Source organism: Suricata suricatta, chromosome 3 (genome assembly GCF_006229205.1).
Source record: "Suricata suricatta isolate VVHF042 chromosome 3, meerkat_22Aug2017_6uvM2_HiC, whole genome shotgun sequence".
NCBI lineage: Eukaryota > Metazoa > Chordata > Mammalia > Carnivora > Herpestidae > Suricata > Suricata suricatta.
The window spans coordinates 173031547-173057688 of record NC_043702.1 but is presented as its reverse complement, the minus strand read 5'-3'; the positions used below and the strand labels follow the sequence as shown (position 1 = coordinate 173057688).

General features: G+C 55.1%; 1 protein-coding gene and 1 long non-coding RNA gene across 4 annotated transcripts in view; one reads left to right on the top strand and one right to left on the bottom strand.

Annotated features, from left to right (window-relative positions):
- Positions 1-2040: 2040 nt before the first annotated feature.
- FCRL4 (Fc receptor like 4) overlaps positions 2041-26142 on the bottom strand; it is a 26016-nt gene continuing 1914 nt past the window's right edge. The window contains exons 2-13 of one of the 3 annotated variants that reach the window (XM_029935890.1): positions 25378-25398; positions 21277-21531; positions 19988-20242; positions 19419-19700; positions 18112-18399; positions 12274-12387; positions 11199-11226; positions 10207-10301; positions 9909-9977; positions 6342-6432; positions 6139-6170; positions 2041-6040 (exon numbers count right to left, since the gene is read on the bottom strand). In XM_029935890.1, coding sequence (XP_029791750.1) covers positions 5808-6040; positions 6139-6170; positions 6342-6432; positions 9909-9977; positions 10207-10301; positions 11199-11226; positions 12274-12387; positions 18112-18399; positions 19419-19700; positions 19988-20242; positions 21277-21531; positions 25378-25398 — 1763 coding nt within the window. In that variant the 3' untranslated portion in view covers positions 2041-5807. The remainder of the gene's footprint in view (positions 6041-6138; positions 6171-6341; positions 6433-9908; positions 9978-10206; positions 10302-11198; positions 11227-12273; positions 12388-18111; positions 18400-19418; positions 19701-19987; positions 20243-21276; positions 21532-25377; positions 25399-26142) is intronic. The other 2 variants (XM_029935891.1, XM_029935892.1) reach the window with 2 other exon arrangements.
- LOC115288522 lies at positions 17981-20215 on the top strand. Its single transcript, XR_003907049.1, has 4 exons — positions 17981-18420; positions 19079-19144; positions 19404-19635; positions 20140-20215. It is a non-coding gene; the product is annotated as an uncharacterized LOC115288522 (long non-coding RNA).

Sequence of the window (26142 nt, the reverse complement as noted above, 5' to 3'; positions counted from 1 at the left end):
GCCACCCACAAACCCGGGACACAGATTACTAAGTCACTTTCTTCCTCCTCAGGTCTGCCCGTTCCGACCGCGAGCATGACTCACACACTGTGTGCCCTCTGTGCCCGGCTCCTTTCACTTAGTGTGAGGTTCTGGGGCTCAGCCCTGGGGCAGTGGGCGTCGGCATTCTGTGAATGGATGTTCTGTGATTTCGATCTGGGCTTGGGCACCAGGGTTTATTAAGAATCTCCTGGAATATTTCAGCTTTCTCCAGGGTGCTCCCACTCTGGCCCGAGATTCATGAACACGATCACCAGCAAGAGACGGGCTTGGAGGCAAACCAGCCACGCCTTTGGGTCAACGTTGCACACTTGTTACTCTTTTCCTGACCGCGTCCAGAGGGGATACTGCGTCAGGGTAGCCCGGCCCTCAGCTCCTGTCCTTACATGCCGCCCATTCTTCTTGTGTGTGGCGGCTTTGGCGCCCTGCCCGGGACTCCAGGGCCGGACGCTGCCCGGCCTTCCCGCCCCTGCTGGCTCTCCAGCCCTGCCCACTTGTCCCACATAATTCAACCTCTGGATGCCCTCCGTCAGCCTGTTTGCATGGATTCTTATGTCCTATCAATTACCTAATAATTTCTATATTTAGAAAAAATTATAATAGCTGAGGCAGGCACCCGTCAGTAGGTCTGCTGGGCAGATCTCTGCCCTTCTTGGGACGAGCCAGGGTGAACCTCACCCAAAATCTGTACAAACACCCTTCTTCTCTCCAGGCTCCTTTTCCAGCTTCGCCTTCTCAGCTCTGGTCATCGGCCCATGTGGGAGGCAGGGGGATGCCCGAGTTGGACAGACGTGGAGCCGAATCCCAGCTCTGCCAGTCACCTTGTGAGTGACTCTGGGCAAAGTAGGCGAGAGCGCGAGCCCCAGTGTCCTCCAGTATAAAGCAGGTGTTGCATCTCCTTGCGGCCCGGTTGTCAGGATTGGAGGTGACGTCTGAAAGCCTGTGCCACCGGCACGGAGGGGGTGCTACACAGCTGGCAGTGCGGGAGGTCGTGAGCTGTCCCCCTGACCTCTGACCCCAGGCCTTCTTTCCGCTCACATGGTCGCTGCGCCCACAGGCTGCTGTCCAAGGGCGCCCAGAAGCAATGGCCCTCTCTCCCCAGGACTAACATACTAATGAATCCAACAGCGGTTCAAATCGTTACGAAGAATTTAGAGCAAAAGGGGCGCCCGGGGGGCTCAGTCAGTTAGGCGACTGACTTCAGTTCAGGTCATGATCTCAACAGTTCGTGAGTTCGAGCCCCGTGTGGGGCTCTGTGCTGATGCTGTTGAGCCTGCTCCGGGTTCTCTCTCTCTGTCCCCCCCTCTCCCCCCTTCTACTCTCTCTCAAAATAAATAAATGCGTAAACTCAGAGCAAGAGAGCTAGACCTTATTTGGAGCCTCTTCAATCCTAGCAGGTCGGTTCTCCGTCGGTGATGGTCCCAAGCAGTGCCTCTTGGCGGGAAGCATCGAGCTGCTGCTGGCCTCAGGGTCACGTCCCGGCCTGCCCCCGGAAGGCCCTGAACTTGGCTGGAGGCTCTCCTGCTGCCATCCTGAAGGTCCTGATGGTTTTACCTCCGGCCTTGTGTTCTGTAGATGAGGTCTGACAGGGCCATGGAGTCAGCGCTGGGGCGGGAAGGGGGCCCGTGGCAGGCGCGTGCCCGCCTGGCTGCGCGTCCACACCATCAGTGCCCGTGAGCACAGGACCCCGGCGGGCGTGGGGGCTCAGCAGGACTCAAAGTGAGTGACAAGCGAGCCCATTACGTCGGTGACTAACAGCCCCGAGAAGCCACACTTCCCATGTGAACCTGAACTTGTTTCAGATGTAGGAAGAAGGTGGTTGTGTTCCGGGTAACACGGAAAACCAAGGGCACGTGCCATAGCCCTCCTGGTGGCGCCTCCACGTGTCAGCAGATCGCTTGGGCTGGGAACAGCATGCAGCGAAGAGGAAGGCAGTGCCGTGTGGGCGGCCCTCTCCCTTCCAGACCTTCCTCTCCAGCTTCCCAAAGGCAGGAGGTCACACGTGAGGAGATGAATGCAGAACGTTGACAGATTTTTTTTTTTTTTGCCCCATTTCCATTCCTCTCATAGCACTGGCTACGAGAGGCAAGCTGTCTAATTTCAGTGACCCCGCGGATGCAAGAGAAGCTCTTATATTTGCAGTTACAATAAAGATAAACCATGAAATTCATGCGAATGATTTCCAATGTCGGTTTTTCTCTCCTTAGAACGACTAAGAATTAAATGGCAAAAAACATCATGACAAGTTGAGGCAGAGACCATGGAAAGAAGGAAGAGGCTTCATATTTCTGTATTTTGAACCACCCTTTTTCCCCCTTGCTTTTAGAACAAGGGGCTTTGTGTTTCATTCTCCCATGGGGCCTGGGAAGGTAGGTGTGTCTTTGCCTCGGATTCTGTTCTCTTGTCTGAGGTCCTGGGCAGCCCCCCGGCCCTCGGGGAAGGGGGCCCTGTGCAGGTGAGCCGACTTCCTTGCGTAATGAAAACTCTCATTTTTGACAGCAGAAAATAACAGAAGCCAACTGGTTCAAGGCCTTCCCCTTCCCCTCCAGCGCATGTAAATTTTTGAGGTGTTATTTTTCCATGCCTCTGGGAAGTCCGAAGACCCAACACACTTTTGCATAAACCAAAGTGATATATTTATCTCGGGGTTCCTCTTTCTGAAACTCTTGAAGTGACATTTGGCTGGGGGCTGTTTTACCTTTTATCTCGAGTTCATGCTCAGCCTTACAGATTTTATTAAATATAACAAGCAAAAATCTGGGGTGGGGTTGATGGGAGCTGAAGGCCGATGGTGCGCACAGTGGGGTCGCCAGAGGCCCAGATGGATGGGCCCAGAGATTGTCTTGGCAAACTACTAACTTGGCTCAAGTGTGAAAGCAAGGAGTTGTCAAAAGCACTCAAAAAAAAAAAGTTTAGGCCAAGTGAAGAGAATGCCAATGTGAATCTCAATATTTCTAGTTTTTTGGGGGAGCAAATGTGGAACGTTGACTCCTGGCACGTGAACTGGGCCGTTGAGGGGAGCAGTGGGACCGTGTGTGCAGAGCGGCCCGTCTCCATCCAGGGCACAGTCGCCCCTGCGTCCCCTGATTATAGTAGGTGCTTGAATTCAGAGCCCTTCCGGCAGCCACAGATGCCCCGGGCCCTGAGTCAGCCGTGGGGGCGGGGGCTGCTCTCGTGCTAGTGGGAGGTGCTTCTGGAAGCTCAGCTCTAGAGGCTCGCTCTCCAGCCTTCCCTTCTAGGTCAGATACTAAATACCTTTCTTCATAAATCAGCTGCAAGGGATTCTGCTGTGCGCCACAGAACTGCTGTGTGCCACAGAACCCACTGTGTGCCACGGAACCCTGCTATGTGTCACAGAATCTGCTGTGTGCCAGGGAACCCACTGTGTGCCACGGAACCCTGCTATGTGTCACGGAATCCGCTGTGTGCCATAGAACCCACTGTGTGCCACGGAACCCTGCTGTGTGCCACAGAACCCACTGTGTGCCACGGAACCCTGCTATGTGTCACGGAACCCGCTGTGTGCCAGGGAACCCACTGTGTGCCACGGAACCCTGCTATGTGTCATGGAATCCGCTGTGTGCCACGGAACCCGCTGTGTGCCACGGAACCCTGCTATGTCTCATGGAATCCGCTGTGTGCCACGGAACCCTGCTGTGTGCCACGGAACCCTGCTGTGTGCCACAGAACCCGCTGTGTGCCACAGAACCCTGCTATGTGTCACGGAATCTGCTGTGTGCCAGGGAACCCACTGTGTGCCACGGAACCCTGTTGTGTGCCACAGAACCCGCTGTGTGCCAGGGAACCCTGACTGATGTAGCAATCAGCACAAAACCTGGGGTGGCACTGACTTGCTTTGATGGCTCACACCAGGCTTCGGTTTATTTTCAGGGACACAACTCTAGGTTGCTCATCTCCTCTGGCCCCGTGACCCAAAGTCCTGGTCAGCCCCGGAATTCTGGTCCCCAGAAGCTGTCTTCCTGGGTCTCCAGCACCCTGAACCTGCCATAATCAGGGAGCCTCACCTTTGTCCCAGGCCCGTCTCTGTTATTTTGTCACATGCACTCTTCCCGGAAGAGGGGACATAGGCAGCGCGTATGTGAGCGGGACAAACGTGATAAACCCACTTCCAAAACCTCGTCGGTACAGACCCTGAATCTTTCCAGTAGGTTCCACCGAGGGGCTGCTGTGACCCCAGCGTCATTGGTCCCGGGCCACTGCGGAGCAACGGCACAGGTTCTGACGCAGCACGAGAAGAACTCACCAGGACCACTGGGCCGCGTCCTGTGCGGGTGCGGGGAACCCAGGCCCTGTCAGGCGCACCGATGTCCCAGACTTTCCCCCTGGTTTCTATCCTCAGCAGTACCCAGGTTTGAGCACTTCTAAATTAGTTCATTCTTTTAATTCTATGGACATATAATCCCTCCTCCACTGGGCTTTTGGTGTGATGGCCCCGGTGACGTGGGGAGACGGCCTTCCTAAGACAGACTGGCTGCCACTCCCATTCTAAGGGAGAAGCCTATCTAAGGGATAGGCCTCTGGATGTTGGAGGCAACACACACCACGTTCCGCCGCCCGGCTCTGAGTAGTTATCTTTGGGTGGGAGCCCCAAGCAAGCAAGATGTTTTCAGCTTGTTTAGGCTGTAACGCCATCAGTTCGTCCTTGGATTTTTAGGGCCCCGGGAACCCGGAGGGCTCAGAAGTGCTGCGGCTGGCCGGGTGCTGTGTGAAGCCTGCGAGCTGGACGGCGGACTCCCGGTCAGGGACCGAGGGTTTTGAAACAAAGCTGTGCCCTTCGCAAGTAACTAGTGTTCCTTTTGAGAAGACTCGTGGGCCGCACCAGGTCAGGGGGTCCTGCACGCCTGAACACGGGACCACAGAGACCGGAGCTGCAGGGTGTCTGACCCGCGAGCCGAGAGCTCCTGCGCGCCCAGGGCAGAAGAGTGGTTTTCTGTGTCTTTCATTCCTTCTTCATTTATTGGGAGAATTACTCATTCCCACATCAACTATTTGGTAACTAACGACACACCTGCAAGAAAGAGCCCAGTAGCCTTTGGGTGGAAAATCATATTTGGAGAACACAGGCTGTGGAAGGGGTGCTCACTGCTGTTGGATTGCTAATTATTCCTAGGCCTTTTCAGTGGACAGATCTAGGAAATAAATATCTTTTTTAAAAAGCAGAGTTTGATAATCAGTTTCTATGGAAATTGCCAATTCAAATTTGTAGGGTCATTACTTTTCCAATTTAGATTTGTAGGGTTATTAATTTTGTTTTTGTATTTTTTTCTCTAATGTTAAAAATCTTTGTCTTAAATAACATTAGTATAATTACCTTTTGCTTTTGGAAGCTCAGCCTAGAGCCTGCTTCTCATACCCTAATTAATTAATTAAATTAATACCCTATTTAAATTCTTTTCTCTGTAAACCAGTGGTGTGGAATCTTTTGTCTCCGGAGCAATCCTGACTGTAAACAGTGCAGGCGGGAGAGGCGGTGTTGGGCTTGGTGTGGGAAGGACCCGGGCGCCATGCACAGTTAAGCCCACCGATGTGGCTAATCCCAAGTGGGACAGTTGTTGGGGACGCATAGGGCAGAGACCTGGGTCACTCAGTCGTGCCTTGTGCAAATCCCAAATCACCTTCTTCCTTTTCCCTAAATCAGACCGTGGGCAGCACATCACATCAGACTCAGAGCAGGGTCTTCTGAGTCTTCTCTTACCACAGATCCTGGTCCCCTGAGCAAGTCTTTCAGTGGCCGCCCCATCACCAGTTCAGAGAAGGTGAATCAGGAGTCCCGGATGGGAAGGCATGCAGGCAGTTAGAACTAGCTGGTCACTCCCAGGACCCTGAGGCCTGCCCTGAGCCGGGGCTTCGGATCGGGGACAGGTCATACAGGTAGGACATTCTCGTAACCATCCGTGGCATCTTCGTCCTGAGACCTGACCTCTCTGGCGGAGTCCCCTTGGACCTGTGTCTTCACCGAGGAGTAGACAACTGCAGCACACTGGGGTGGAGAGGACATGAAGAAGGACCCGGAACAGGGAGAGAGGACGGGGCTGCAGGGGCTGGCGGGAGAGCAAACAGTCGGGGACAGACACTCACCTTGTCCTCTAGAGACGCTCCAGGGGCCCTGGCTGCAGAGGGAAAGGCACTCACTGAATGACAGGCAGCACGGCCCACTCGCAACCCAGGCTTCGAGCTTTCTCCCCAAGGCTGGGAGCCATTGAAGCCTTTGCACCGGTGCCTCTGCTCTCCCCACCCCGGCCCCCAATGTGTCCCACAACACAGGTGGTTTTCTGTTTTACCATCTCTTAGCCAGGCCCTCTGCAAGCTCTGTGGATCTGTAAGGTCCTTCCTCACTCCCAAGCCAAGAAACCGTGCTCCTGCCTTTACCGCCTGTCAACACAGAATTTCTTTTTGCCTAAATTTTTGCCTCTCTTAACTAACAGCACCTCCGCCTCACTCCAACCTCAGAGCACCCCTGGAGTGCTCAGTGGGTTTCCATGGGAGCACCTCACGTGTGTGCCCACGGGAAAACCCTCAGTCACGTTAGCGTGTTCTTGTTCTTAGTTTTATTTCCACGGTTCTCCAGAAATGGAACTGCAGTGAGAGGGAGGTTTAGCTGACGGGTTTCACCAGATCCTATGTGTTAGGAATTAAGAGTCTCAGAGAATTGGTTGGAAGCATCAGAATCACACAGTGATGTATGGAGACAGAGCCTTAACGAAAAGATGCCTCTGGGACCATTGAGGCTTCTCTCCATCACTGTGTTCTTGCCATCGACCTTTTGGGGTCACAGATCTTTTTAATGATGTGAGAGAAGCTAGGTTCTCTCTTCCCAGAATTATAGTCAGACATGTTGAACCCTGCATACAATTTTAAGGGCTTCATGCAAACCTCAAGGAATTGGGGAAGAAATCTTGCTACAGATCATGAATATATAAAGTGTCTGAAGCAGAAGTAGTCCAAGAGAGTGCTCAGTGTTCTGACAATTACATCAAAGAGTGTGAAGAACAGTACATGATCAAGATAATTCTAGAAGACATATTCAATGAACCCAAACAACTTGGAGGCAGTTCTAATTCCGCCATTCACAGGGTCCTGACTCGTGGGGATGGGCTGAGAAAGCCAAGTGGCAGACAAGGCGGTGGTCAGTGTTGATCAGGGATAGCGATGGGCTCGATAAGTAGCAGACCTTCCGGCAAGACCGAAGACTTGGTCTGAGGTTCGTCTTTTGCTGGCTTTGTGCTCTGGGAAGGAAGGCCCTGACATCATTTGTAAAACAAGTTCAAGATCAGACTACAATGGAGATTTCTACTACAAAGATACAGGGGATTTTAATTTCCAAGTGAGGTGCCATGTTTGGAAAGGCCACCTATGAAATGGGAGAAAATATTTGCACACTGTACATCTGATAAGGGGTTAATATCCAAAGTGTATAAGGAGCACGTGGAACTCAATAGCCAGAATACTACTACTACTCCTACTACTACTATTACTACTAACTCAACTAAAAATGGGCAAAAGACCTAAATACACTTTTCCCCAGAGACATACAAATGGCCAGCGGAGGCTGGAAAGGTATGCAACACCACTAATCACTAGAGAAATACAAATAAAACCTACCATGAGATACCACCTTATACCTGTTAGGATGGCTATCATTAAAAGAGCAGGAGAAAACCAGTGTCAGGGAGGATGAGGGGGAAAGGGAGCCCTTGTACACTGCTGGCACAGCCACTGTGGAAAACAGTCTGGAGGGTCCTCAAAAAATTACAAATAGAACTACCATGTGGTCCAGCAATCCCATTTCTGGCTGTGCACCCAAAGGAATTGAAATCGGGATCCAGGAGAGATAGCTGCACCTCGTGTTTGCTGCACATTATTCACAGTAGTCAAGACATGGGAACAACCTACGTGTCCATGAACAGATGGACAGGTAAAGAATATGTCTCACACACACACACACACACACACACACACACACACACACACAGCGGAATAGAATGCATCCTTAAAAAAGAAGGAAATCCTGACATTTTGACAACATGGATGGATCTGGCAGTTGCTGTGTTAAGTAAAACAAGGCAGACGCAGGAAGAAAATACTGTATGTTCTCACTTCGTATGTGGAACGTAAGATAGTCAAGCTCATAGAAACAGACAGCAGAAGAGTGGTAACCAGTGCAAGTAATGGTCAAAGGGTACAGAGTTGAAGTTACCCAAGATGAGTAAGTTCTTGAGGTCCACTAGACAGCATTGTGTCTATAGCTAATGATACCGTATTGCAGACTTAAAATTTGCTAAGGGGGTAGATCCTAACCATACACACACACAATAGTGATAATAATGATAATAATGAAATGATAATAATGAGCAGCAGAAAATTTTAGGGGGTGATGCCCAGGCTTGTGGCCTTGAGGATGGCGATGAGCTCACTGGCATGTACTTATCCTCAAATCATCCCGTTGTATACATTAGATATGTACAGCATTGACCATGTCACAAAAGTATTCATGAACTACTTATAATATGCTAGAATATGGATGAGTTGCAGAACATTATGTTACGGGAAAGAAGCCAGACAAAGAGACTACATTACATAGGATTCCATGTACATGAAATTACAGAAAAGCGGAACTCTAGGGACAGAAAGTGGGTCAGTGGTGGCTGGGTTGGGTTAGAAAAGTTATCTGCAAAGGGGCAGGAAGGGACTTTCTGGGGTGTTGGGACTGTTCTATGTCTTGATGGTGGTGGTGGGTCTGGGACTGGATACATTTGTTAAAATTAATGGAACTATACATCATCTGTCCTTAGGTGTCCCCCTGGATGGATGTGTCCAGCTCAGACAGAAGACAAGAGCGGGAACATGAGGGCCCTGCCCAAGAAGGCCCATGGCCACCAAAGGACTCTAGTAGCGGGAAGCTGGATGTGAGCAGGGGTGTGGATGAGGCCATTGAAGGGTCACATATTGACCTGGATTACAGATGGCCAGCTGTGCCCAAGGAGCTGTAGGAAGGAGCATCAGGCAGGAAGTCAGAAGACGCACTCACTCCCCTCTCCAGGAAGGGCCCTCTTCTGCATCTATCTGCCAGACAGGTGGACACCAGCTCCCACCCTGGTCCCCAGTGCCCTCCAGGCTAGTGAGGGGAGACCAGTCACAGGAAGCCAACTCCATCTTGCCCCCTTCCCCCCACCAGCTTTTGTTCTGAAGTTTGCCTGAACTAGTGGAGAGCTAAGTTTTGATGAACATCTTGAACTGGATATTCTAGTTGTTGACTTGAGACTGTGGCATACTGTGTCCACCTGCTGTCTACTCCCTAAGAGAAGGGAGAATGTCCTGAGAAGCTCTGGCTGCCAAAATGTTCATCCTGAGCACCTGGGAAGATCTCCCACAGAGTAAAGTTTCAAGAAACAGTGGGGAAACCACATATTTGTGATTAAGTCCCATCTTGCTTGCTCAGTGTGTGGGTTACATGGGGCTGTTCATACGAGTAACTGAACATATACATGTCTCTATAGTCGTGTACATTATGTGAATGTGTGTCTACGCATGTTCTCACCACATAGCAGGTGGCTTGTAAACCTCATTACTCAAATACTTAATTCATGACTTAAGAGAAATTTTCATACATCTGTCTTCACGATCACAACATCAGTCAGAAGGGTCTGATTGTCAGGAGATACACGTTGCAGTTTTTGGAGTCTGTCTTCTCTCTTGGGACTGTAAGCTCCCCTTACAAAGATTCCCACCTGCCTCTCTGCCGATGGACTCTGTGTACTCACGCGGCACCTGGCCTGTAGGGTGACTCAGTAAACACATGTTGAACGAAGGAATATAGTTTGCAACCAGAATCTTCCCCAGTGACTTACCTTCCCCTTCATGTCCCAGCTGGATAACCTGGATCTCAGAATATACCAAGTCTCCCTCTCTGACACTCTCTGGAAAGGAGAAATGGCAAATTTCTAGGCTGCCGCCATCAGTGGTATGTGTTACGGAGGTCTCTTCTTAAGCCTCCTCCCCACGCTTCTCGGACCCAGGATGCAGCAGTGATTTCTTGGGGTGTCTTGGTTTGGGATACCATAAGGAGACCAGAGCTTTCGCCAGGCGTCCAGCACATCATCTTTCCCTGGCTCGGGAGGGAGAGGCTTCCCCACAGGGACTGCTCACCATTGCCATGCAAATACTGGAGCTCCACTGGGCTGTCTTTCTGGCCCTGGCACCTGCCATGGGGTGCCTCTCCTGGACCTGTGGTGGGCGGGCTCCTGTGAGACACGGAAACACGCAATCATCCCTGGAACATCATGAGATGCACCGCAGTGGGGTGGCCAGAGAGGAAGGAGCATGGGGGACGCTGGGAAACAGCAGGGGCCCAGGGACCCAGAGAGGAAGGGGTGTGGTGGGGCGGGGGAAGAGGAGAGGGGAATCAGCAGATGCCAGGGGACAGAGACTGGGACTGGTTAACTGGACCTTCAGGAGGCCCATGTAGAGACAGCCTGTTCTCGTGAAAGAACCCCAAGGACACAGTAGGGGCCGGCTGTCAGGGACAAGGCCAGCCAGCGTCTGACATCGTAGAAACAACCATCCCCTGGACAGAACAGTCAGGCTCAGCTGGTTAAAGAGCTTCGCCTCATCACCAGGAGGTGTCTTCACACAGTCCTGCCTGGACAATTCCAGAAGGAATTAGACACAATCGGTGCTCCCAGTCACTGGCCATAACCCAAGACCGAGACACGGAGGTAGGGGAGAACCAGATTTTCCAAACCAAAGTTAAAGACAAAGTCTGATGGGCACAACGGCACGTGTGAGGCTTCCCTGGACACTCTGAAACAGCCCTTGTACACGCATTTCCAGCAACGCACTGTCTGACTAGAGCTCTGTCTGTTCCAGGTAGATTCTGCGCCCACCTCGAGAGCCTATTATCCTTGGTACTGCCCATTTGGCTGCGTGGATACATTTCAAATATGAAACAGATCTAAATGCGTGCAAAATCCGTAATATGAACCGTTAGAAGGTTCTAGAAGTTGTGATTTGCTCACTTCAAGAGATGTGACAATGTGGTCACCTAGCCACAGGGGCAGAAAGGCATGCTGTGACCTAAGTTTGTAAACCCACAGTCCTGCGAGGTTGGTCCTTGGAAGACCGCAAGCCTGAGGCCTCACCTGGCCGTGTCGCCCGGAGAACCGTCTCCTGCAAAATAAAGCAGAGGCACGTTTGCGTCAGCCGAGGGTGCTCACTCTCGGACACCTCACGGCGGGAAACGGGCTTAGGGAGGCCGTCGGAAAAAGTCCATTGAAACTTGCGCCCCATCCTGGATTCTTAGGAAAACGATCTGGGAAAGAACTGAACAAAGTGCGTAGCTTGCTGGAGTCAGGGCTACACGTTCCTGGGCCGAATATGCAATTGCCTGAGACTCAGTGAGGGCTCGGGGCTGTGATGGTAGACCTCAAGAAATGCTGCAGGGGACCAAACGGTCTCTCTTGCAGAGTAGTGAGGGGACGCCCCGTGAGGAGCCCAGAGGCCCTCTGCCTCGACTCAGGCTTGCTGAGGAGGCCCGTGGTCCGGGGTCCAAAGTGGCCCCTGCTGTGCACACGGACAGCTCTGAGAACCACATGGTGGACTCAGCCGAGCTGAATGAAAGCAAGAGACCCAGCTGGAGGGCGTTGTTCTCGGGCTAAAATAGCTCCTGGGACCTTGCACACCAGGCTCCTCTAGCGTCTGAACCAGCCTGGCTGGACGGAGGCAAGAAGCCTCTGGAAGTGTGTGGCTCTGCCCCAGGGAGGGGAGGAGGAGGCCGGCTGGCCCTGGGAGCACAGGATGGCTGCTTCAGGCTGACACGGGGCAGCCTCCAGGGAGGAAGGAGGATGGAGACTCGCCAGCCTCCCTTCCCAGAGTCCTTTGATTTCTTGCGATTGCCCGTCTGCGGTGGATTTAGACGGGCTGCGGGGTGTAGCTGACCAGTCCGAGACAAAAAACGGCCCAGGGAGGCTGTCTGTACCAAGTGTTTGCAACTTTACAGTAAAAAGTCAACTTCCTTCCTGCCTTTCACTGGAGACTTGGTGAACCCGACTAATTGCAAGCAACCCTCAACCCTCAACCACAGCACCTGTTAGGCACACCTCAGGCGGAGGGTGTGAGTCTGTGGGTGTCGAGGGGGAGAACAGTGGGCGCCCCGTGAGTGGGGCGCTCGCAGGAACTGGGCACGGCCTCTCGCAGCGGCTAAGAGAGCGCACAGACCTGACTTCCTCTGGTGCCTGTGGTAGATCAGCAGGCCTGCGGCCAGGAGGAGAATGCTGAGCAGTCCCCCGGCGGCTCCAGAAGCAGTGAGGCCACTTCTGTCCCTCGGGGTGCCTGAAGGGGGAAGAGCCTGCGTGAGACCCTGGGAGAGGGAGCCAGGACGCCCTGGCACATTCCTCTGCCCAGTGGGGGTCCTGAGCCTGGGCCTGGAGGAACCTAGAGGACCAGGGCTGTGCGCACAGGAGGCACCTGAGTGGCGGATGGGACCCTGTGCTCCTGTAGGAGGCGCCAGGCTGAGGGTCTGGGGTTTGGGCCAGGGGGGAGAACGCAGCCAGCTCCCTCGCTGACCCACAGACATCACTTCCAAAATTAGCATCTGAGGAGACTCTCTCTCTCTCTCTGATAGTCCATGTCCTTGTACTCTGGCCTCCTGGGAATTAGGGCGGGCCACCTGGGAAGATGCGACAGGAGCTGGTCAGCGGTCTGCCTGAGAAAGAGAGCAAAGGTCACCGTGATGGCACTGGGGAACGGGGCAAACAGCACTGCCTCCTTCCTTCTAGAAGCACTGAGGGGGAAGAGAGACACTGACGGAAGCAATAAACTCAGTCGTCAGGGGTTTCTGATTTTTCTGTGATTCTGCCTGCAAACAGTGTTCGTGGGGAGCTGCCAGCTTAACTAGAGGAAAGGAGTGCAGGAGGCGTCCGGGGGCAGAGCGCCTTGGCTGCCGTGTCCTGGCACGCGCGTCTCCCCACTGCCCGCCTGGGCGTTCACTTGTGCAAAATCCCATCCAGCCATGCCCAGGGGCACCTACGGTTCCAGATGCAACGAGCAGAGAGCACGCCTTCCCCCTCCCGCCGAGTGACCTCGACTCCTCGAAGGAACGGCTGCTCTGGGGAGAGGAGTTGAAATATGACTTAGTCTGAAAGGCCCAGGACAATTATGGACCATCAGCTCGGACAGTCTAGAAGTAGGTTAATTCCTAACCTGCCAACCTGTCAGGACTGAATCCTGAAGACTGGGCAGACCACTAATGAGTGAGCAGACTGACTCGGTAATGAAACCCACCCAACGAAGAAAGCCCAGGGCTGGATGGTGTCACTGGTGAATTCTACCAAACATTTAAAGAAGAATTTTAACTCCAATCCGTTCAAAGTCTTCCCCAAAACTGAAGAGGAGTGAGCACTTCCAAACCCACTTTTATGAGGCCAGCATCGCCCTGACACCGAAGTCCGATAAGGACGCCCTCCGATGCATGTGGATGCAGAGATTTCCAGAGACGATCTCTAACTGGCCAGCAGGCACATGGAAAGGGGCTCAGCATCACTCACCCCCAGGGAAACACAAATCAAAACCACAATGAGATGCCACCTTGCACCTGTCCGAAGGCTGTTATCAAAAAGACCAGCTAAACAAGTGTTGGCAAGGGTGTGGAGGAAAGGGAGCCCATGCGCACTGTCGTGGGAATGCGTTGGTGCAGCCACCGTGGAAAACAGAACAGGGGTCCCTTAAAAAATTAAAAACAGAACTACTATATGATCCAGCAATCTCACTTCTGGGTATGCATTTGAAGAAAATGAAATTACCATCTGGAAGAGCCCATCTGTCTCCCCATGTTGGTGACGGCGTTATTCACAGGAGCTGAGACAGGGAAATGCCTGTGTCCGTTAACAAACAAATGGACAAAGGAAATACGGGACACATCATCGTGATACATACATGTGATGTATAGTCATATGTTATATACAACACTGCATCATATATTATATAATATTCCATCATATATGATGCATACAATGTTCCACCCTACATAATATATATAAGATTCCATCATATATATGATGCACCATTCATCATAAAAAAGAAAGATACCCTGCCATTTGCAGCAACAGGAATGAAACTTGAGAGTGAAATAAGTCAGAAAGACAAATACTGGATGAGCCCTCAGATGAGGGATCTGGTCATAGAAACAGAGCAGCTGGTGGCTTCCGGGGCGCTGTGGGGCGAGCAGGGTGGGGAGGGGCGAGTCACAGGGCACAGACTTCCAGTCACGAGCGAGGCGAGCGCTGGGCGTGGACGCACAGTGTGGCCACTGCAGCCAGCGACACCGGGCCGCACCCTTGAGAGCTGCTGAGGGTAGGTCCTAAATGTCCTCACCACGCACATGCGGACACACACCTGCACACACACGTGTGCCCCCACACGTGTGCACACAACGGTTGTGTGAGGTGTGGAGGTGTTAACTAACCCGAGTGTGGAAGTCACCCCACGGGAATGAAGAGACCGTCATGTTGTAACCTTGAATCATGTCCGTCACATTCTCAATTCAGGTGGGAGAAAAAAGAGGGAAGCGTAGACTCCACAACTGGATCAGTGGGTTAGAATCCCAGCTCCTCCACTTACCAGCTGTGTGAGCACAGAACATTATTTGGCCTCCCCGTGCCTCAGTTTCCTTATCCGGGAAACAGGGATGGTGGCATTCGCACTATTGTTGGTGTATTGTATTGCTAATGTATGTGAAATGCTCTGACCGCTTCCTGACGGGCGTGCAGCGTCTATGCAAGCATTAGCTCTCATCTCACCTAGGCCCTCGGGAACATCATGCTACCCTCTGATCTGCTTAGGGGACATCCCCACGAGTTAGGTCTGCTCCCACACAGCACCACCCGGCCACTTTCAGCCCATTCTACAGACTGAGTTGTGCCTCCCCCAAGATTCACATCCTGAAGAAGTCTGGAGCCCCAATGTGACGGTTTTGGGGATAGACCTTTGGGGGGGGGTCATCAGGTTTAGATAAGGTCTCAGTGGGCCCCATGATGGGGTTAGTGTCCTTAGAAGAAGATACACCAGAGTCCCCCCAAACCCCCCCCCCCCGTCACCACCGCTGCCACGTGAGGACACAGGTGCTCCAGGAAGGCAGCCGTCTGCCAGGCGGGGCCAGGAGTGCCTGCGCAGTCGGGTTCCAGGGCTGTGAGAAATGCATTTCTGTGGCGAGAACCACAGGAGCGCCGACCGCCCCCCTTAGCCCGGTGCTCCGGCTGCTTTCAGAATTTCTCTGCTGCCGGATGTTCTCCCATTTCTGAGCACAGAGACTTTGCATAAGGTCCACGAGTATAAATAATTTTGTAAGAAATTCCCGCTCTGTCCTTTGTCAACGGAGCCCTGGACATCTGCTCACTCCACAAGGGCGTGTGTTTCCCTGGCAGCGGGTGACACTGTCAGAGTCGTGCGAGCCAGTGTGATGGCACGTGTGGGCAGGGACACAGGCTCCTCCTACTGACCTTAACCGCCAGAGAGAAGATGGACAGCTTCGCACTTAGCCCCAAGTTTCCAGCAGACTCGCTCCTGCCCTCTTCAGGGAGTGTCACCTCTGGGCTCCCCAAGGACACCTGTTTCCTGCAGAGCCTCTTCTGGGAATCAGGGCCGGCAGGTCTTCCGGGGGTGCCCCTCGGCTGCTTCCGGCCTTGCTAGCCCCGTCTCCCTCTAGAAATGCCATGAGCGTGACACCAGGCCAGTCTCTGCCCATCTGCGTGGGGACCACACCACGCGCTGTTCACTGAGAAATTTCCGGAGTGGGAGGCAGACGCTCTCGGTGCATCTGTTGGTGGGAAGACCTGACCTGGGAGGCCCCCGTGGTCACAGGATGTGCCCCGAGGGAGCTGAGGGGAAACCCCTGCAGCGCCCCCTTCCCACAGCTGCTAAGCCGCCTGCTGGGGGTCACAGCTCCGTCAGGGCTGACGGCTCTCACCCGTTCAGTGCGGCTGACAGCGGGGACTTTCTGGGAGGACTCTGAGCCCACCCTCCACCTCTCGGACCTACATGATTGTGTGCAGGTGTAGATGGAGATGCCAATATGATCTGAATCTTCTGGGATCGGTACTGTGATCCCTACAACAATGTGTGTAAAATCCATTCATTCCATAGGTATTTTTCGAATGCCGAACGTGAGCTAAGCCTTAGTCCCGGCACCTGGGATACAAGAGTGGTCAGAAATCAGACCTACCTTCGGGAGGCTAGTATGAGAGCAGTGGGAGGGACAGAGACGCAGCGATGGCTGGTGGGGACAATGCTTCGAGGAAGGACACGGAGGCCCTGGAGAGGAAGGGCCGCGTGATTTGGGCGCATCTCACTGGAAGGGTCTCGCTGGGGGAGGTGAGGGGTGAGCAGGAGGATATTGTGAAGAGCAATGCAAAGGCCCTGAGGGCTTGAGGAAGAGACTGGGGGCCATGGTGACTGGAGTGGAGGAAGTGAGGGGAGCGAGGAGGAGATCAGGTGCGGCAGAGCCGCGGGACCTGGCGGAGACGGCGGTCATCCTGAAGCCCAGGGAGGACTTTGTACAGAAGAGCCGGATGAGGCAGAGGGTCCGTCTGAGGCTGCGCAGGGAAGGGACTGCGGAGAGCAGTGTGGAAGCCGGAGGCTGGGGGGCGGGGGGTGTAACCACAATAACCCAGGAAGGGAGCCCTGGTGGCTCGGAGCTGGCGGTGGCTGCAGAGGCGCTGGGACTGGTCAGATCCCGGCATACCCTGAAAAGCAAAGCCAGCTGGACTAGATGTGCAGGTAGATTAGACGTGGAAGATGAAAAAAAAGAAGAGTGGGGCCTGGTTTGGGGCCTGAGCAAGGAGGAGGGCGGTGCTCTATGTTTGCCCCGGCCATGCACCAAGCAGGGACAGTTGGTTTGGGGTGAAAACCGACCTTCAGTTTTGGATGGATTAAGTTTGAAGGTGCCAAGTAGCCATTCCCGTGGAGCAGCTGGTCCCAGTGCTTGGATGCGTGGGTTCTGAGTTCAGGCTAGAGGTCTCGGCTCTAGGGGGGCTTGGGGACTGAGGGCAGAGGCCCGTGGGCCCTCAGAGCTGGACATATGGGAGGACCCGGCGAGGGAAGCCGAGACCGAGTGCCTGGGGAATGGGCTGATGGCAGAGCTTGAGCGTGTCCGGGGAATCAAGGAGGCACATGGTCCCGAAGGAAGGCAGGGCCAGCTGGGTGGAGAGCTGGGGACAGGTCGAGTGGCATGGAGACAGAACCGCCGTCGACCTCAGCGACGCGGAGGGCAGTACAATCCCGTTAGAGCGATCTAGGTGCGGAGCAAACTCTGCGGAGGATCCTGCAGCTACGAGCAGGCAGCCTGCTCCCTTCTAAGGAACGCAGGCCTCGTCTGGTGCCCGGGGAACAGCCAAGCTCAGAAGCGCCAACGGGGCTGCGTGGGGGTCTGGCCCAAGTGGCTTCTTGGGGACAGAGGGAGAGAGACAGAGGCCAGAACGGAGGGGCCCAATGGAAGGCTTGCCCTCTGAGTGCACGTGGGCCCGCCTGCGTCCGCTCCCGTGACTGCCAGCTTCCTGCCCACAGTCTGGGCGCGGAGATGGTCAGGCCTGCAGGATGGATGGAGCGGGGCCGGTGGCTGGTCGTGTGGGGACCGCAGATGTGCCCTGATGACTCCCTGAGAGATGCGTGCCCTTGACACTGACGACCCTGCAGCGCGGTTACCGAGCTAACACGACTCTTTGACATCAACACACCCTGGGTCACAGTGCAGGCACTTAAGGTCGTCTCAGGGTGAGAAACGGCTCCTGGCAGTAATACCCCACTTGACCTATTAACATTCCTACGAGGAAACTATGTCACAATGGAAGACATCAAAGTGGAACTGGAGCAAGGAGAATCCTCCCAAGTCTGGCCACGCCCACCCTTGACTGTACCGGGAATATTGGCCACGCCCACCCCTACCCTGCACCCTGCACCGGGAGTGCTGGCCACGCCCCCAACCTGCACCTGGAGTGCTGGCCACGTCCACCCCTCTCCTGAGGAAACGGACAATGAATCAGGTCAAGGGAGATAAAATCTCACCTGTGACGGTGACGTTCAGGACCGCGCTGCGGGCGAGGCCGTGGCCGTTGTCGGCTGTGCAGAAGTAGGCCCCTGCGTGGCTGCCGCCGACCGCAGGGATCTCCAGGCGCGCTGTCCGGGAACGCCGACGCTCCCTCCCCAGACTCTGCCCCGTGTCCTCCCGGTGCCAGGAGAACGTGGTATCCCCTGTGCCTGCGGCCGCCGAGCAAACAAGGACCAGCGGCTTCCCGGCAAGCGCCAGGCCCTCCGGGGGCTGGGTCTCCAGCAGCACTCCGGACACCGGGACCCCTGCGTGGACACGAGGGGCAGGTAAGGGCCTGTGGGGAGGGGGGCTGGCATGTTGGTCGATGTCACTTTTTATGTGACTTTTAGATAGGATGTACTCGTCAGCATGGGGCCGCCTGGGTGGCTCAGTCAGTGAAGCCTCTGACTTTGGCTCAGGTCATGGTCTGGAAGTTCATGACTTCGAGTCCCACGTCAAGCTCTGTGCTGACAGCTCAGAGCCTGGAGCCTGCTTCAGATTCCTGGTCTCCCTTTCTCCCTGCCCCTGCCCCAGTCATGCTCGGTGTGTGTGTGTCTCAAAAATAAATAAACATTAAAAAAAAAAAAAGATGCACTTGTCAGCAGGTGCTGGTATCGCAGTGCAAAGACTGTGCAGTTTGGACCTAGACCCTCACTAACTGCCCATCCTGCTGCTGAGGCCCCCAGAGAGAGAAAAATCGGCTCTCCTGGAAGCCGCGTTTGAGTTTTGTCTGATGTCCTGGCAGCAGTCTGAATTGTCTGCAGTGACAGGTGACAGTGGAGGTGGCTGCCAGGGCACGGGGCTGGACCACACCTGTTTCCAGGGGTCCTGCTTTGGTGCCCAAGACGAGATGGCACTCATTGGATTTTTCTTTGTATGTGTGTGTGTCCTTCTCTTGTGCCCTGCACGTCCCGGACACTCATGTTCTTTCTTGCTATTGATTAGGAGGAAGCTGACGCTTATCTCCTCCACACGTCACCCGAGATCTGGCTTCTAGAACGTCTCAGCTCAGTAGGTGGCGGGCGCCTTGTTGTCTGGATCTTGCTCGTCTTCCCTAACTCTGGCCTCGAACTCCACCTGTATCATGTCTCAGGGGTAGAGTTCCAAAGGAACTCTGAGTTTTTAGAGAGAGGATGGTGGAAAGGAAGCCCTGGGTGCCTCACTTCTCAGTGCCGGCACCCCCATCAGGAGGCGGTCCCCCGTGCACGGCACTAAGGGAGCAGTTTGTGGGGTGGGGCAGGCCACAGCCCTGCGCCCCGTCCCCCTGCAGCTCCCCCACACTCACCCTGCACGGAGACCTGCAGCGGGAGGCTGTGCTTTTGGATGTCCTGGGCCGCAGCGACGCCACACCTATACCATCCCGAGTCTTGCCTCCGGATGTCTGTGATCTGGAGTTCCGGGGACCGGCTCCAGTCTGACAGCATGCCCCCGTGCTCCCTGAAGAAGATGAAATGAAGCACCGTGTCCCGCCGCTCCGGAGCCCGCTGAGTCTCGCAGCTCAGGTTCATGGAGCCGCCCTCTGTGGGCTGGGATGGGGTGACTTTCAGCCTTGGCTGTGGAAATAGTTCTAGAGAGAAGAGGGAGATCAAGGTCTCAGAGGGCAGTTCTGGGGGCCCTGGGGCAAGCGGGCTTGGCTTCTGGTCCTGGGGAAGTTCAGACACCAGGCAAGACCCTGTGTTTCCCTCTTTCCGCCCCAGCTCAAGTGCAAGGGCCCTAGGGGCTCTGCCTGCCGGAGGACACACGTCCCTCCTTATCCAGCGTTGGGACCGCAGTGTGTGGGTGCCCTGTCATGCCCGGTTCCCCACCTGGACATTACTGAGCAAATCTATAACCTATATGAAATGAAAGGTTTACCTTGAATGCGAACTATCTTGCTGTTTGACCTAAATATGTTGTTTTTGCCCAAGTATCCAGTGCAGCGGTAGGAGCCGCTGTTGTTTGCACTTGCGTGTGGAATCAGCAGGTCCTGGCTTTGACTGGAGGTGGAAATGACCTTCTCATTCCAGCTGTACTTCACGGTGGTCAGCGTCTCCCTCCTCTTCACCCGGCACCTCAGGACCAACGTGTCACCTTCAAACACGGCATGTGGGGCCTGGAGAATGAGCAAGCCTGGAAACCACACGGGGACAGGAGGGGGCGCTGAGGGACACCCGTCCACTGCGTGCAGCTCGGGTCACAAGGCCTGACCGTGTCTTTCTCTTCTCTCTCTCAGGGTTTAGTCCCCTGCCCCAGGCTCACGCATTCCCTTCCAAATCTGATGACCTGCCTCAGGTACAGTTCGTAAATGAACCCCACACACACTGCTGTGACACCTCCTGACATTCGGGGGGGAACCGCAGTGTGAGGATTCTAACGTGGGTGAGCTGCACGCCGGACATGATTAAAGACCACCTGCTCACCTGGGCCCTGAGCGGAGTCACCGGGGGTGGGGGAGGCTCCGGGAGCAGACTAGAAAGTGTCCCCACACACTTGGGTTTGCTCTGTCGCAGGCTTGTCATCAGACACAAGCCCCGGGGGACAAGGGACAGGGAACGGGGTCCTGGATGGACATTCTCCTGCTCTTTAGATGCACATGACAGGTCAGTTCTGTCCCCGCTGTCTAAGGTGAATCAGGGACGACTCCCTGTCCCGCAGTGCAGTCCCCGTCCGGGGGTGCAGACCATTGTCTGTGAAGTGGGCAAAGCAGGACGGGGAGAGAGCAGGTGCCCCCGAGGCAGGACAGCAGGAGTAGAGAAGGGACAGGTGCCAGAACGGGGCCGGGGGGGGGTGGAGGGGGGGCGGAGGCCTGAGGGCGAAGCTTCCGCCCTCTGAGCTCCTCCGAGGCCCCCTCTGCTCAGTGCCTCCGCGTCCCTGTCGTTTCTCCTGCAGGGGGGGGGCTGGCGGGCCCTGAGGGCAGGAGCTAAGGTGCCCTCAGCATCGAATCCCCAGCAACAACCTCCTTGCTCCGCTGTACAAACGCACAGGGATGTCTGCTGATGATGTTAGACAAGGAAACTGCAACCCCGACAGTGAGGGGCCCTGGGGAATGAAGGCAGTGGAGGTCAAGGGTCAGAGCGGATTGAAGGTCCTGGGTCTTCAGCCCAGGGGGCGCCGAGGCCCGGAACCTGCTTGCAAAGTTTTAACTAGTTCACCCTCCTTCTGACCTGAAGAAAAGGTGAGCCTCACGTAGTCACTGGGGAGCGAGTCCTGGGTCTGGCATCCGTACGCTCCAGAGTCACGGGCAGGCAGGGTGCTTCCCGGGGTTTCACCTAGTTTTCTCCTCCCGAGAAACCAGAAGAAGCGCCGTCTTTTCTCTGGTTCGAGGAAGTGAGACACATTGCAGGTCAGAGTCACCGTCTCTCCTATGAAGACGACGGTCCAAGGAGGATGGAGGGAAATCACGGGTTTGGACGCAGCTTCTGAGGAAGAAAGAGACAGAGCCTGAGATGGAGACGGAGATGGAGGCGGTCCCCACCGCGGTCATCCGTGTGGGACAGACCCGAGGACCCGGCCTGGGGGATCCCGGGGAAGCCTCCCGGCTGTGTCCGCCTTTCCCGGGGTTGCGGTGGCCGCTCCGTGGCCTGTAGGAGCAGGCCGGCCTTGCAGCCGGCGACCCTGTAGGCCCTGCTCTCTGTGGAAGGTCAGCGATAGGAGCCGGGCTCGGTGGGTCCCTCCTGACTCCCTCCCCTCTGGGCTCCTCCTGTGACAGCCGCCATCTAAGATAAGCATTTGTGTGGCCTGGCCGTCGAGGGGCAGGGCTGTGGACGCAGGGAGTGTGGGAACTGGGGGGTCGATTATGCAGTTACGGAGAAGTTGTATTTTTGCCGACCCGAAGCAGATGTGGGAAAGCGAGACACAGAAGCACACGGAACGTGAGTGGCAGGAGCCAGGCTCACCCCGCAGACCCCAGGGTCCACTTTCAGGACAGCGGAATCTGCGCCTTGAGTGAAATCAGGCCCTGAGATCTTTGGAACCTGGACGGACAGACAGGAGCCGGAGAGTGTGGTAAAGACAACAGTACAGTAGGAGCTGGATTCTCCCTGTTGAAGATCCAGGAAAAGACTTTTCCCTGCCTTCCTTTAAGAATTTCTTTCTTTTTTTAAATATTTATTTATTTTTGAAAGAGAGCAAGAGACAGAGCGTGAGCAGGGGAGGGGCAGAGAGAGAGAGGGAGGCACAGAATCGAAAGCAGGTTCCAGGCTCCCAGCTGTCAGCACAGAGCTCGATGCGGGGCTTGAACCCACGAACCACAAGATCATGACCTGAGCTGAAGCCCCAGGAATTTCTTTCTAATGTATGTGAATCTGTGTACACTTGCCAGTGTCACGGCTGGGGAGTGTCCCGCGCAGGAAGGAGCCATCGTCTTTTGGAATGTGGACATCGAGGGGCGGAAATGTCTATTTGCTCTGACACTCATGGCAACCCCAACCTCAGACTGTGGAGATCTTTCCTGGGGTGGATAAAGCCACTCAGCCGGCTCCGTGGTCTTCCCGACACAGAGCTCGGATGAACCGTGTGGGGCGAAGGCGCTGTCAGGGTCTTGCGCCTGGCGAGTGGCTATTCCGCCGAGGGACCTGTATGCGGGGGCGGCAGGTCTGCCCAGCTGAGTCGGGGTCGGGGTCCCTTCTGCCCTTGTGACCTCTTAGCGGATGGCCTGAGATGCGCCTCACACTCTGGGTTGATACTCCTTCAACAAGAAGTGTTTCCTTTCCCTACTCCCTCTGTGGAGATTTCTGAGTTGGGAGAAGATTTTGCTTTTAATTACATTTCTCCAACAACAAACTGTCACGGACCCACTTTCCTATCTGAGTGTTTATTTTCTGAGTTTTGTAGCTTGGAGGTTGGGAGGGCTGGTTGCTGAAATTGATCCAGAATACAGCCCTGTGGCCTGAAAAATTACGTTGAGCTGAAGGCATTTCAGAATAGGTTTTACATAAGATTTTTTGTTCTGCACACCCTTTCATGCCTCTCAGAAGGACTCTGTTATAAATCGCTTCCCAGGGGCAGCCAGGAACACCGGACCCTTATCATCAAGGACTAAACCGACGTCACGAAACTACCGTACGTGCCGGTGTGTCTTTCCTGAAAGGCTCCCCGGCCCTTTCCCTGCTCGGATGGTATCTGAGCCCAAGTCCTAACCGCTTCCCTGGCTGGCAGTGTCTGTGCACCCTGGTGAGGGGAATACAGATCTTTCTCCTGCGGATCGGTCTTTTGTCTGTTTATTTTTTAATCTTTTTTCCTTATGTTTTTATTTGTTATTGAGACAGAGAGAAACAGAGCATGAGCAGGAGAGGGTCAGAGAGAGAGGGAGACACAGAATCCAAAGACAAGCTCCAGGCTCTGAGCTCGCTGTCAGCACAGAGCCCGACGCGGGGCCCAAACCCACGAACCGTGAGACCATGACCTGAGCCGAAGTCAGACGCTCAACTGACTGAGCCCCCCAGGCGCCCCACTTCTTTTGTCTGTTTAATTGGCAGCTCCCAACGGTACACTTAAGAGGAAAGACATGTGTTTCCTCCCTGAGATGTCGCCCACCATGGAAAGCCTCGCCTTTGTCGCTGCCGCCCAGCCCCGCTGCGGGGTCAGTGTCAGGCGTTACACAAGGGGATGGGAGGCAAAGTCACCGCTCACGTTCTGCCTGAGACTCGGGAACTCGCGACCTTGGGAACAGTCACCAGCCGTGGGGTCCGTGCAGTTCTGGGTAAGGAGAGGTCAGGGGAGTGGGCCAGGAGAGGACCCGCAGCGTGGGCGCTGGGAGCGGCTTTGCCCCTACGGGGAGGGGGCCGAGCGTGGTGGGGGCGGGCAGTGGGGGGAGCCCTCGTGCAGTTTTATTACCTTCCTCCTCCCCCAGCTTCCTGTCACGATGCCTGAAGCTGGGGCCGCTACCACATGTAAAAGATAGATATTACATTCGAGGTTTGTTCTGCAAAATTGCCTGTGGTGATCTAAATTCGGCGAAGTAGAAAATAAGCCAGATTATTTCCATTTGCATGATTTCATTTTTCAAAAGGAAAATCTCAGTGATGGGGGCATGCAGTTTACCATAAAATTTTAAGTGGAATCACTTGAGATGTGTTTTTTTGTTTAAGGCCTGGATGCTCAGACCAGGGCCGTCTACATTGAGGGGCCGTCTACACTGCTTTTTTAAAGCTGGAGACTTCAAATAGTCATACCTTTGTCTGCAAGAATGCCCAGATAGATGTTTCAGTTACGCCCAAATGTGAAGGAAATACTCTCCCCGTGTTGGGGAGAGTATACAGTAACTGGAACATTGTTTTAGGTAAAGAAGCTGGATGTTCTGTTTGGTGATGCAAACATGCTCGTGTTTCTGCAGACTTTCTGCCTCTCTTTAGAGGACTGGGCAGAATCTTCCGCGTTTGCAGCGCCCTTGGACAGAAACCCCTACTGTCCGTGTTCCCAGGAAGCACCTGGGAGAGGACGTCTCAGACCCGAGGGAAAGGAAGCCTGCTGGCGTGTGGGGCCGGCCTCCTCACGGGTCCTCGGAAGGTGCCCCGCTGCGTGCTCAGAGAAGACGCACCTTGCCAGGGCCTCCTGAGGTTTGGACTGAGTCAGTGAACTTAACCACGTCTAGTAGCTGATCTGAGTTCTGTATCTCTTTTCTCCATCCCACAGCATTTAGCGAAGTCCAGTCAAGTGACAGTCTCTTCCCAGTTAGGCAGGGTTTTGTGGGGGAGGGGCCGGGTCCCCCGACCGAGGGGGAGGGCCACGGGCCCAGGAACTGCAGGGGCCTGTACATCAGGGGGCCGTGGCTCCTGCTGGCAGGGGCTGGGTGACAGCGATCAGTCCCCCGGACGAACTCAGTGGTCCCAAAGGGATTTTCGGGGAGCACAGGGACACCTGGACGCAGCTCCCAGAAGCCTGGTCTTGCAGGGGGCGGTGCTGTCCTGGGCTAGGACAGGTGCGGAGGCCGCCGCCCCTCCCTGCGGTCTCGGCCCGTGTCCGGCCTTCCCTGCCAGGCTTCTGTGCCCACTGTCAGCCTGGCCGCCGGCAGGGGCATGCCCTCCTTGGCCTCTGTGACGTGCCTCCCAGGCCCCGCCCGGTTCCTCCGACCCGATGGCAGGTATGACCCGGGAGCATGACTTCCCGGCTCGTGGGGTCAGAGTCGTAGCACAGAGTGGCCCTCAGGACGGGGGGGGGGGGGGGTGGGCGGGGACCAGGCCTCCTCTTACGAGCAGTCCACGCAGAGGCCGGGCACTACAACATCTAGATACGGAAAAGAGACAAGAAAAAGGCGACCGACTTACCAGGCTGTCCACCGGCTGGAGCTGCAAGAGAGGTGAGGGCGAAGGTCAGCACGAGGCACGGGGCCGAGCCCTCCCACCCACAGGCCCCCGCGAGGGCCCCACTCCAGCCGGGGGCAGGAGAGGCGCACCCAGCTCCGCCACCCAAGAGGCCAGGGGACGCCGTGGTGGCCGGAGCGCAGGTGGAAGAAGGCCTGGACTTTAGGGGTGTGACGCTGGACAAGCGATGGAAGCCCATGCCTCGCCTTCCCCATCTGCAATGTGGGGACCCGGCAAGTGACCTCAGAGTCTTGTTTCAATGGGTTAAATTAGGAAGTCTTCCAACACTGGCTGCTGCCACTATCTTTTAAACATGAGCCTGGCGGGCGCCTGGGGGGCTGTCGGTCAGGTGTCCAACAACTTCAGCCCAGGTCATCAACGCAGGGTTTGTGGGTTCGAGCCCCGCATGGGGCTCTCTGCTGTCAGCGCAGAGCCTGCCTCAGACCCCCTGGCTCCCTGTCTCTCTACCCCTCCCCTGATCGTGCTCTATCAAAACTAAACATTAAAAAAATAAACCAACGTGAGCCTGGTGTGGCTGCTGCTCAGACTCGGCTTCTGCCATCTCCTTGCCTGCAAGGGTTTCTCCTTCAGTACCAAGAAGAGGCGGGCCACCCTGTGCACGACACCCTGATGAAATCCACCTCCTCCATGAAGCCTTCTCGGATGCCTTGGGGCTGCAGGGGCCGCACTCTGCTCTAGCCCTAGTGAGTCATCACAGCTGGCTGGGAC